Source organism: Octopus sinensis, linkage group LG1 (genome assembly GCF_006345805.1).
Source record: "Octopus sinensis linkage group LG1, ASM634580v1, whole genome shotgun sequence".
Lineage (NCBI taxonomy): Eukaryota > Metazoa > Mollusca > Cephalopoda > Octopoda > Octopodidae > Octopus > Octopus sinensis.
In genome coordinates, this window is record NC_042997.1 from 155,457,217 (window position 1) to 155,470,497 (window position 13,281).

Genomic DNA, 13,281 nt, shown 5'->3' on the forward strand with positions numbered 1-13,281 from the left:
CACTTCCATTATCAATTTAAAAGACAAGCCTGATAATTATACACTTACCCTCCAACCGACTAACCAACTCTCTTCCCTCTTTCACACACACACACACTTGTGGTTTCCTCCCTGCTACAAAGTTTGAAACTAAATAATATGAAATCAAATTAGTTTATTTTATGGTGTGCTTTGCTGATGTATTTTAAATAAGTTTCTAAAAGTAAGCACATTTGATAACAGCCAGTCTGTGGAGATCTATAACACAAAATTTAATTTTAGAAAGTATCCATTTTTAAAGTGAAACCTTACTTCATAAATATTCCAGATACCAACTTAAGGAAAAAGTTAAGCTTGCTATCACATGGTTTCAGGTTCAGTCCCACTGCACAGCAACTTAGGCAAAGTGTCTTCTAGTGCAGCACTGGGCTAACCAAAGCATTGTAAATGGAAATAGAAGAAGCTTGTGTGTGTGTTTGCATGTGTGCATGTACACACATGCATTTGTGTATATTTATCTGTGTTTGTCTTACCACCACTGCTTGACAACCAGTATTGGTTTGTTTATGGCCCCAAAGCTTAGTGGTTCAGCAAAAGAGACCAGTAGAACAAGTGCCAAACTTAAAAAAAAAGGACTGAAGCCAATTTGTTAACCTAAAACCCTTCAAGGCGATGCCCCAGTATGGCCACAGTCCAATGAGTGAAACAAGTTGAAGATAAAAGATTATTCTGAATTCTTGATTATCTTCTAAATTATTTAAATACATTAGAAAGCACCATCATCTTTTAATGTCCACTTTTCTATTTCTGTATGGGTTAAATGAAATTTGTTGAGGCATCTTTTCTACAGCCAGATGCCCTACCTGTCACCAACCCTCACTTGTTTCCAAGCAAGGTAATATTCCACCAAGGAAGACAGGAAAGGAACCACATCACATGTACGATAGTGATGCTCATTTACAATCACCACATGATGTCGAGGCAAGGACACACACACACTGTAAAGTAATGGCATTTGGAAGGGCATCCAGTTGTAAGAACCATGCCAAAATTAACCTCACCTGTGCTAGTGCCATGTAAAAAGCACCGAGTCCACTCTGCAGAGTGGTTGGTGTTAGGAAGGGCACCCAGCCTTAAAAGTCCTGCCAAAGCAAACTCAGTAGCATAGGGTAGTTTTTCAACCTGGCCAGTTCCTATGTACTTTCCTACCCATGCATGCATGGAAGATGGACATTAAATGATGATGATACATACAACAGGCTTCAAGTTTCCATTTACCAAGACTTTAGTTGGCCCAGGGTTATAATAGTAAAAGACAGGTTTCAAGGTGTTGTACAATAGGACTGAACCCAAGACCATATGGTTGGGAAGCAAACTTCTTAACCACACAGCCACACTTGTGCCTATATATGGTCAAAAAACAAGTTCAAAAAATTCAATGGAAGACATTATTAGTTCAACGCCAGCATAGAAAATAGACATTAAATGATGAGGAGGAGCCTGCAGCCAACAGGTGAATTACAGGTGTTCTCTGTGGGCTCAGAACCATTTAAAATTTTTTTCTAATTTTAGTTATTTCTGGGGCATTGAGCAGCTGGTGGCTTTTGGGTAGCTTTTTTTTGTGTCAATATTTGTTTAATTTTTGCTTACATATAAGCATTGCCAATGATGGAAATGAGCGGGATAGACAGGGATATGTTTATATATAAGATATGTTCTAATCTAATACAGATGTAGGTTATGAGCAATAGCATAAAAAAATAAAGCAGGCCATTACACAAAAAAAAAAGTTGCTAACCTCTGATCTAAAGCTAATAATTTCTTCGATTTCAACAATATAGATTTGTTAAAACCAATCAATATGTTCAGTGTCACTACTAAGAAGCATGCATGTGTGTGCATGGCCTAGTGGTTAAGGTGCTGCATTCATGATCTAGCAGTAGTGGTTTCAGTTCCTAGACTGGGAAGTGCATAGTTTTCTTGAGCAAAACACTTCATCTTACAGGGCTCTGCGATCACTTCAACACCTGATGCATGGTACACAGTGCACCTGCTCAGATAAGGTCGATTTGATGGAGTGATGAAGGGAGTGAGCTAATGTGCAGCACAAACATTTGATCATCATCATCATCATTTAACGTCCATTGTCCATGCTAGCATGGGTTGGATGGTTTGACCAGAGCTGGCAAGCTGGAAGGCTGCACCAGACTCCAGACTGATTTTGCATGGTTTCTATGGCTGGATGCCTTTCCTAACACCAACCACTTAGAGAGTGTAATGGGTGCTTTTACATGATACCAGTATCTGCCATGACTGCAATTTTACTTGGCTTGATGGCTCTTCTTCTCAAGAACAGCATAATGCCAAAGATCTTGGTTATTTGTCATTGCCTCTGTGAGGCCCAACACTCAAAGGGTGCTTTATACAGGCCACCAGCATCGGCCACCTTGCCTCTGTGAGGCCCAATGCTTGAAAGGTGCTTTTTACACACCAGTTATGTGACATCATTATAAACAAATCATTTGTGCAGGTCATTTAGCTAAAGCTGAATACTCATCTGTCATCTTTGACATGCAAGACCATCATATATATGTACGAGGTCTGATCAATAAGTATCTGGACTGTTGCCTTAGTCATGAAGCTAAAGCACACAGATTGAATCTGCTTGGCACAGACTGACTTCAGATTCTGCTGTGCATGTGCACTAAGTTTTAACTTTGAAGCAAATTTTTGGCTGCTATTTCTAAAAGGTGAAGTGATCTTGCAGAAGCTCTTCCATTGGTTGAGAATGAAAACATGTCAATCACAACAGCAGGCTGGATCCAAACATAAGAAACAATTTAAGAAAAAGAATAAAAGCAAAATCTTAAATTGATGAATAAATTTGTTGAAGAAACTTCATAAATTGCAAATGGGGAAACTTTTACATGGTTGCTTGACCTTCTAGAAACAGTAGCAAAATCTCCTTTCAAATCACCACATACCAATATGCATGTCTTGTATATAAAAAAAACAAAACACAGTTACAAGCAGAGTGCTCTTCCTCATAGGAGTGCTCAATTACAGATGACCTAGGGTTAAACAGCAATTACACGGATATCTATAAGATTGTACTTTCCATTATATGTTCATAGTGATTGTATAAACAGAAATTTACTTTAAAGTCAGTTAATTATGGTGATATGTTATGATTCTGGAGCCAGATGACTCATTAGTCAACAATCAGATAAAACAAGAATGACCTCACATAGCCAGAGACAACACTGGTTACCATCATCACCACCACCACCTTGCTCCGCTGAGCTGTCTTTTGATGTCTGATTCATAAATCATATGAAGGAAAACCACAACTATTGTACACCCTAACTAAACTCCAGAAAAGGAATTTTATGTCAGTCCTTACATCATTTCCATCACTGCCATTGAAATTGTGTTCAGTGTATAAGAATATCAAGGGAATAAAACCAAAACTCTTCTATTCAATTACTTGTGAAGCAACAACAACTTACAAATTATTATTATATATTTATTCTTTTAATGGTTTCAGTCATCAGACTGCAGCCATGCTGGAGCACTGCCTTCAAAGGTTAGTCAATCATACTGATACCAGCACTTATTTCAGTTTGGCATTTATTGATCCTGTTTTATGGAATAGTTTTACTACTTCGGAGTAAAAGGACATAAAAGATAAAGATGTATCTTAAGTTATCTTTTACTTGTTTCAGTCATTAGACTACACCCATGTTAGGGTAATGCCTCAAAGAACTTTTTGTCAAATGAATAGAATAGACCTGAGTACCTTTTTTTTTTAAGCCTAGCACTTATTCTGTTGGTCATTTTTGCAAAACTGTTAAGTTATAGGGATGTAAACATACTAACACTGGTTGTCATGTGGCAGTGGGAGATAAACACAGATGCAAACACACACACACGAGGGGGTGCTGAAAAGTTCCTGGCTTTGGGTAAAAGAAAATACAGGAAGATCAGTTAATTATGATTTTATTTAAGATATTCCTCTCTCGAATTATTACACTTATTACAGTGATCCTTCAGCTTTTTTAAGAACTCAGAAGCTTGGGCTTCCAACCAGGCCTTCTGCAATACCCTTAATGTCAAGAACTTTTTAGCACCCTCTTATTTGTGTATGTGATTCCACTTTGTGATGTTTTTATGCAAATTATTTACTAAACCATAATTAGTTTTATGAGTCTACTATTCAGTGATAATATAGGTATGTTGTCATATGTAAGATAAACAAAAAAAAATCACATGTCCAAATCAAAAGTTTCATTTAGTTGGTTTTACATTCAATTGTACTCAGAGACAGGCTAGACAAGAAACAATTTGAAAACTTAAAAAACCATATTCTATCAATACTGATCTCTTCCATGTGTTATGAAAAACCTATAGGTGCAGACATGGCTGTGTGGTAAGAAGCTTGCTTCTCAATCACATGGGTCCAGGTTCAGTCCCACTGCATGGTACCTTAGGCAAGTGTCTTTAACTCTAGCCGCATATTGAACAAAACCTTATAAGTGGATTTGGTAGGTGGAAACTGAAAGAAACCCGTCATATATATGTATCTATGTGTGTGTCTGTGTTTAACACCACCACTACTTAACTGGTGTTAGTGAATTTATGTCCTGTAACTTAGCAGTTCAGCCTAAGAGACTGATAGAATACGGAGTAGACTTGAAAATAAATCTTGGGGGTCAATTTGTTTGACTAGAACCTGCCAAGCATGACCAAAGTCAATTGGCTGAAACAAATAAAAGATATCAATACTGATCTTGTCCCATGTATTACAAAAATAATGTCCTATCAATAATGATCTCTAACATCTTATACACATCAGAAACTCAGAACAGTAAACAATAGAAAATGTTCTAATTACATAGAGAAAAAAATTGTAGAATTGAAAAATATGACTTTTGTTTGAATTGTACAAATCAACTAAACTACCAAGCAAATAAAATAAAAAAAAAAGAAAGAGGAAAAAAATTCAAACTCACTCTCAGTTTTCCAAATCTCATCTTTCTTTTTGTAAACTTGTTCAATTGATGCTATGACGATGTCTAGATGTGAAGTAAGTGTTAGAAAAAGTTGATTGAATAAGGGTGAGAGGATTGTTTTAACAAGGTTATAAAAAGCAATGGCATTGCCGCTCAGTGTAGATATTAGATTTCATAATAAACCAACACAGCAGAAAAGCAACAATATTAATAGATTTAATAGGAAAATAATATTAAGCATTTGGAATTCTTTAAACAGGAACTAAGAAATTAGTCCCAAAACTTGCTGATGACAAGATTCTATATTTATGAAGTATGAAGATTCTATATTTAGGGTGTTATGGCAATGCACTGGCTATTTTGTTTAAGTATATTATTATTAATTATTATTGTTAATTATTATTATTATTATTATTATTATTCAGTAGTTTTATTTTTATAGCGTGCTTTCACTTCACTACCGAGCGCAGCTCTGTGTGCCTTGGGTATGTGCTGTGATTTGTTGTGATGCTCTGATGGTTATTGTATGGAAAGTGTTCTGCGTAGGATGTGTGCAGTGCCTAGTAGGGCAATTTTCTGTATGTTATATGTGTTTGTAAGTCCTGATGTTTTTGTTATGTATTTGTCTGAATATTTTTTTATCATGCCTAATGCACCTACTATGATAGGAATTGTTTCTGTTTTCAGGTTCCACATTCTAGTTACCTCTATTTCCAGGTCTTTGTATTTTGAGAGTTTCTCCATTTCTTTTAGAGACACGTTGTCATCTGCCGGTATTGATACATCAATTAGAAAGCATTTTTTTTCTTCATGATCTCTGACAACTATATCTGGTCTGTTGGCCTTAATTTCTCTATCTGTGTGTATCGGCATATCCCAGAGTATGGTTGCTTTCTCGTTTTCTGTGACCTTTTCTGGCGTGTGCTTATACCATCTTTTTTCTGTTGTATATTATTATTATTATCATTGTTGTTATTATTATTGTTATTATTATTATTATCATTTCGCATGGTGGTTGGTCTAATATTGTTATATTTAATACAACCACCTAATGAGCCAACGAAGGAAGTTTTTGTGCCGTGACATTACCTGCTAGAAATAACAGCCAGATCTCCCTCAGATCATACTCTAACGATCTTGAATAAGAAATTAGATAATGTAGTCCTATTACATTGGCATATTTCGGTCATATTATGCGGAGAAAATCCCTGGAGAAGGACATCATGCTCGGAATGGTCAGTGACAAGAGAGGAAGAGGCCGACCTAGAACCCGCTGGCTTGACACCATCAAGAGGGATACCGAAATGGACATAGCCAATCTGAACGAAGGATAGAACTGACTGGAGAACACTGATCCAACGAATGACCGAGAGTCGACTTCGACTGAGCGGATAGAGAGAGAGTCCTATTACACTCCTAAACGACAGAATGATCACAGTAGGAATATCTCTGACCATCGGTTTGCTCAATCAAGGTCGATTAAGAGTGCCCACATGGTATCCGAAAACATTTTTTCAAAGAGAGGTGTAAAACTGCATTAGCCCCGCACCCCGTTTTACGAGAAATATTGGTACTTTTGGTCACTCCCTCAACTACTAAGATTGTTTAACCCTCAATAAAACAACAAAAAAATGAAAAAATTAATAAACATGAAAAGTGAAAGGAGGAAACATTGTTTTGAATCCGATAACATTTTTATAACAAATCGTACCATCCTATTGAAGAGGCCAACGTCAACAATGTGTTGAAGTATTAAATCAAAAATATCTAACTCTTTTAATCCAATCCCTTGTCTCCACATTAACTATTTTTTAATGGGAGTGAGATAACCAAAATGTACCATTTGCTGTATACAGTACTCAGGTTACTAAAAAACAAACAAAAGGCCAACAGGTGCATATGGTGTAGTGGTTCGGGCTACTAACCAAGATTCCGAGTTCGATTCCAGGCAGTGAGTAATAAAATCGGAAAAATACCGTAGGAATTAGAACCCAGGTTCGAAATTCCTCCAGAACACCTGATGAAGGCTGGAGAGTACATCAGCCGAAACGTAGTATTAACAAAAAACAAAATGAGGACAAATATCCGTCAAATGTTTAACAATTAATAATACTAAACCATTACAAAAAAGAATATGTAAATTGGACTTCAGTGCATAGATAGAGGCCACACAACAACAAAAATCAGAAGTCACACCTTGGATGGTGCTCCGGCATATTCTGAACAGTGACTAACTATTTTTAGTCAACTATTTCGTCTTTTATTTACATATTCATTTTTTAATATTAGTTGACTCATAGAATATGTAATATAAACGATTTCTATCTGCAACTAATCTTCAACTTCCATTTCCGCTCTTGTTATTACAATGAGGCAGTGGAGTCAAAGGCACATCAGTGATGACTAAAATAATACATTTAATATATTTTAAATAAAACTGCAAAACTTGAGCAGGGATTAAAAACTTAACTAAAATATACTAATGAACTACGAAATTAATAATGAAGAAATATTAGTTGAATCACAAGATATTTATCAAACAAACTTCTACGTGTAACAGATCTTCTACTGCAATTTTCGCTCTTTCGTTATTGCAATTGTAGAGTTTATAACAAAATGCCCTATTGTATTTAGTATTAAATCCAAAACCTGCAATCAGGACTATGTTAACAGCATTATAGGTTCCCATGCAAAGCAATCCATTGCGCGCCTAGACATGAGGAGACCCTACCAAGCAACCACCGAGTGTGTTCATGCCGTAAGACAGCAGTACCTGCAGGCATTTATTATACCTTTCATTCTTAAAAAAAATCAATAAAATAAACAAGCGCATACTGGAGGTAAGGGGAAGATTGATGCAATCAACGGAGAGTGCATGTATGTAGTCTCTAGAACAGTTAAAAATAGCAACCATATTACACCATACAGTCCTAAAAATATCGAAGGACACTTAAAACAAATGAAGTTTTAGATATACAAAATGATAGACAATAACAGCTGTAATAATGGTTTTGACCACAAATATGATCGACTAAAAAAAAAAAAAAGGGAAAAACAACGCACTTATGATCACAACATAAATGTCGCATACAGACTAAACTGTATGACCACCCTACTGTAAAGCTGAATCGAGACATTTCGCTATAAGCAAGCTACTCAATAACTTGCCTTAAATGAAAATTTTTTTTTTAATTAAAAAAATAGACTTGTCTTACATATTTCATGACTTGAGATTTTAACAAAAAAAAAACATTTAGTAAGTTAACCACCTCTTCAGAAACCTTGTTGTTTTACTCATGCGGATTGTTTGTGTTATTTTGCCCGAGTCAACTTCATAGAGCAGGCCTGTTTCTAAAGACGTTCCACCGGGACCATCTCGTCTTTTCACGAGTATCTAAGAATACATTAACCAATGTGCCCTTCCTGTTTTTAAGACGAAGGTGAAATTTAAAGATTTGGCTGCCATTTTTAGTAAGTCGAGCAACCATGTAGGGGCTCCCTTGTTGGCGCGCTATAAATGTGGTGCACCTGAGCACTGTATACAATAATTTCATTATTGTTACATATAGATGTGGTGACTAAGCATGGCTGATTCTTTGTTAGCCATGATTTCATTGTATCATATGTCACGAAGAGTTCTTTAATTGTAAATGAAACTCAATAAGAGATTTAATTCAATGTGGTATTTAGTTGATTTTAATGAATATTTTTTCTAATTTAGGCGAAAGGATGGATACAAATGTTAGTATAATAGGCATTGATTCCAAATACTAGATAGATGATTTCTTACACTGGTGCAGGGTCACACTTGCGGGGAGTGTTGTAGATACAAGCGATTAAAAGCGACACTGTTTACTATTGGTATATTCATTTATCAATCGCGAAATGAGAAAATGTTGAGTTTTATCCTGGCAGCTTTTGAATTCAAAAGTGTAGAGGAATGTCGCTAAATATTAATTACAAAGCAGTAAGTCTGGCTCTCAACCGCTTCGGCCAAATCGTTTCTAGTGTTAGGATTGGGCAGAGGGAATGTTTTAGGGAAGCGTTATGTATACTAAATACACTTAATGTAGAATTTCACATATGCAATGTAGTCAGAAGTTCTTCAACTTACTGTTATTGCATACGTGGGATCCTTTCTTTTCTACTCTAGGCACAAGGCCCGAAATTTTGGGAGAGTGGGGAGGCAGTCGATTAGAACGACTTCAGTACGCAACCAGCACTTGATTTATCGACCCCGGCGGAATTTAAACGCAGAACATAAAGGCATATGAGGGATTCTGCAACATTTCTAATATCGATACATAAGTGGAAAGAGTATCAGAAAAACAGGCGAGAGGTTAACAGTTTATATTACAAAATATTTTACTTCGCATGGATACAAGTCTGCGAGACAACGCTGAGAATCTGTGGCAAAAATATTTTCAACACTTCAATATAAGTACCACATTGTTCATCACTCAACAAAGGCATCGTTGTAGATTTGATAAATGTTCCTCTGACTTAACACATTGCCGAATTCAACACACAATTGTCATTAAGTACTTAGTATTATTGGGTTCTAGTTAAAAACACAAAATACAGATGTAAAAAAAAAAAGATAGGATAGGAGAGAGAGAGGAACATGTCCAGAACATCAGATGATTCAATGAGGCAGAGATGTTGTATAATAGGTAAAAATGGAAGTCTTTCAGTCAACTACCTGCGTACCATAGGACTGCCGCGATCAGAGCTGGTCTACGGCTACACAACAAAACAATATGCCTTAGTACACAATTGTAAAACTATTTTATAACCAGTTATGATAATTTTAGATAAAAGTAAGTTGATTCCCAAATAGATGAGATTCCGTAATTAATTCGATTCTATAAAAAAAAAGTTACACTTCAAAAGAAAACAAAATTAGCAACATGTATTTAAAATCCATGTGAAATTAATAAACACTAGTTTACTTTAAGCTTGTTTTCATATCCACATGCAGTAATGCCGAGAATGTTTTAAAGTGTCTAATTAAACTTTTTAAAGGGTAACAATAGTTTCTCCAAGCGTAATGTATGATAGAGAGAGTGTGTGCATATCTAATAATTTATTTACTAATTTCTCATTTTTTTAATGTCCATTTACATACCGTTTACTTTAGCAAATTATGTTCAGAAAGTAGGTTAAAAGTTGTATTTTATTGTTCGAGATTAATCTTATACTGATTGACAAATGTTTTCGTGTTGATCAAATACAAACTTTGAAAGTACTTTGGATCAGTGAAAAACATTAAAAAAAAAAAAAACACTTTTTTGTGATTATAAAATTAATCACAATTAATTACAATTTACCAGGTAAATTTAACAAAATACATATAAAATCGAAGTATAATTAACATTGCTACGCTGTTTTTTATATTGTTATTTTTTTTTTCTAAAATCAATTGTTAAAGTAGAGAAGAAACTTTGTACATCTAAAGTTTTTATAAACCCCAAACCTCAACTGTAAATTACATAACTAATAAAGTGTTAGTATAAGTAATCAATTACGAAGATTGTTGGCTAAGTTTCACACTTAGGAAAATAAAAATATGACTTTAAAATAAGAAAATAAGCGATTGTGAGCTTTTAATAAAAAATACCATGGAGTAAACTATGACAAAGCCTATAAAGAGAAATGAATCCTATATTTTGCTCACATATAAAAAAAATTATATACAAATACTAACACTTCAGATTTATTTTAACTTTTAAATGAATTAAACATATATGCAGAATTCATTTTACTAATTTACAATTCCATTAAATTTCAAAATTCGATTGTTAAATATGTAAGTCAAATTTTAAATAAAGTAAAACGAAAATACAGAAAAGACATGAAAAAAAAAAGATGAAATAATTCACGTAGAAATGTTACAAGTTGTAAAGAATAATCCTTACCTTCCTTCGAATGTCAACACTAACTTGTTAGTATTAAGTTTGGGTACTGACGAAAGAGATTTTTGACGAATTGGAGAAAGAAAAGTTCGCCTGAGAAAGTGTTAACACTGAAAGGGTACGAAAGAGCACACTGTAGTGAGACCACGATGACAGCAAGAATAAATAGTATATTCAAATGAGGTCGCAGCTGCTGATTATATTTGTAAGTAGGAGGGGCTTAAAGCGAGTGGAAATAGAACGTTGTCAACAAGTGACCATTTGCAGCGCCGCTCGGAGACGGATATTTATTTGCTCGGCCCTCATTATGCATAATGTCCCACCTTAATTAAAACAGTTCAAATGACATTCACACGGAAACATAACACTTCCGGAACGTTTTATTTTATTTATGTTTTTTTGATAACTGAAAATAAGTTTACGCCTTTGTTTTATTAATTTCATTACTACTGTATTTTATGTATGTATTTATATTTTACATAGGTTTTGGTAAACAATAATGAGTGACTAAGTATATATGTATATACACACACACGCGCACACACACACACACACACAACACACACACACACACACACACACACATATATATATATAATATATATATATATATATATATATATATATATACATATATATATATACATATATATATATACACATATATACTTAGTCACTCACGCGTATGTATAAAGGAATAGCATTATTGTTTACCAAAACCTATGTAAAATATAGGTTATATATATATATATACACACCACACACACACACACATATATATATATATATATATATATATATATATATATATATATATATATATATATATTACACATACACAAACAGACACGCACACACACACACACACATATACAGGGGAGGCAAAATTAGTAGCCGGGGCAAAATGAGTAACTTCTGATTTCTCGTTATTTTCTCCCTACTTGCTTGAAGTCATTACATTGCAAGTATTGCATTAATATTTTGTATTGTCACATCATCTTTAGAATTAAAAATTAGCCCGCATAGTTTGTTGTTGAAGCTGAGAGTCCGAAACACAGATGGCAGGTCCTTCTTTTTTTCAAGAAATTTTTCCTCGACTTTGGCGCGATTGTAATTGATGTTGTTAATAAAATATTTAGATAATTTTTGGTGTTTAACTGTCACTATTCTTTTCTCTATTGGATGATAAGTCAATTTTTTCCCACACTAATGTCATATTTCCAAAACACATGTGTAAAACGGGGTAAAATGAGTAAGTGAGTAAATATATTGCGAAGAGAACACTCCAGCAGATCGTGACGAACCTATACTCTTTTACTTGTTGCAGTCATTTGACTGTGGCCATGCTGGAGCACCGCCTTTAGTCGATCGAGCAAATCGACCCCAGGACTTATTCTTTGTAAGCCTAGTACTTATTCTATCGGTCTCTCTTGCCGAACCGCTAAGTTACGGGGACGTAAACACACCAGCATCGGTTGTCAAGCAATGGTGAGGAGACGAACACCAGACACATAAACATACACACACACACACACATATATATATATGTATGTATGTATATATATACACATATATATGAAGGGCTTCTTTCAGTTTCCGTCTACCAAATCTACTCACAAGGCTTTGGTCGGCCCAAGGCTATAGTAAAAGACACTTACCCAAGGTGCCACGCAGTGGGACTGAACCCGGAACCATGTGGTTCGTAAGCAAGCTACTTAACGTACAGCCACTTCTGCGCTTATAGATAATATTTTATGTAGAGTTCTTTTTTTATTTAGTCGAATTTCGTTAATTTCATATCATGTGCTATTTTTCCCTAAGCCTCTTTCATTTGACCTAGATATTTAAAGTTTCTTTGTTTTGTTTTGTTTTGTATTTTTTTCATCTCTGATCTTTCTAATGCGTAGGGATGGATAGTGATGCGCATGAGTCTGTTCTCTGAATAATTGAAGCGGCAAATTTACCTAAACTTGACTTCCTCATTCCCCCCCCCCGGCCCAATTTGTCTTTTATATGCTCAAAGAGAATGGCAATAATTTTCTGAAATAGCATTTAGATTATGTTCTAATGTTTTTAATGTATTTAATAAGGCTATTTGCTCAGCTGATATAGCTTTTGTAAGGTAGTGGTGAACATTTGTAAAAAATATATTTTGTCTCAAAGTAAAAAAAAAAATATTACCTCAATTTGTATGTCTATGTATCAATGAATTTTGAAGAGACAGAAGCAGGTGAAAATCTGAAGGCGTAAGATCGGGTGAATACGGAGGGTGCGTCAAAACTTGCCAATCAAGCTCCAGTAATCTCTGCCACGACTACAAAGAAGTGCGCGGTCTAATATTAGTTTCTTTACTACTCACAAGGGGCTAAACACAG

General features: G+C 34.9%; 1 protein-coding gene across 2 annotated transcripts in view; it reads right to left on the minus strand.

The window, feature by feature from the left end:
* Nucleotides 1–11,071, minus strand: part of LOC115211707 — a 62,034-nt gene extending 50,963 nt beyond the window's left edge. Inside the window, exons 1-2 of one of the 2 annotated variants that reach the window (XM_029780363.2) lie at nt 10,910–11,071; nt 4,992–5,054 (exon numbers count right to left, since the gene is read on the minus strand). In XM_029780363.2, the coding sequence (XP_029636223.1) occupies nt 4,992–5,012 (21 nt within the window). In that variant the 5' untranslated portion in view covers nt 5,013–5,054; nt 10,910–11,071. The remainder of the gene's footprint in view (nt 1–4,991; nt 5,055–10,909) is intronic. The other variant, XM_029780371.2, reaches the window with a different exon arrangement.
* Nucleotides 11,072–13,281: the final 2,210 nt, after the last annotated feature.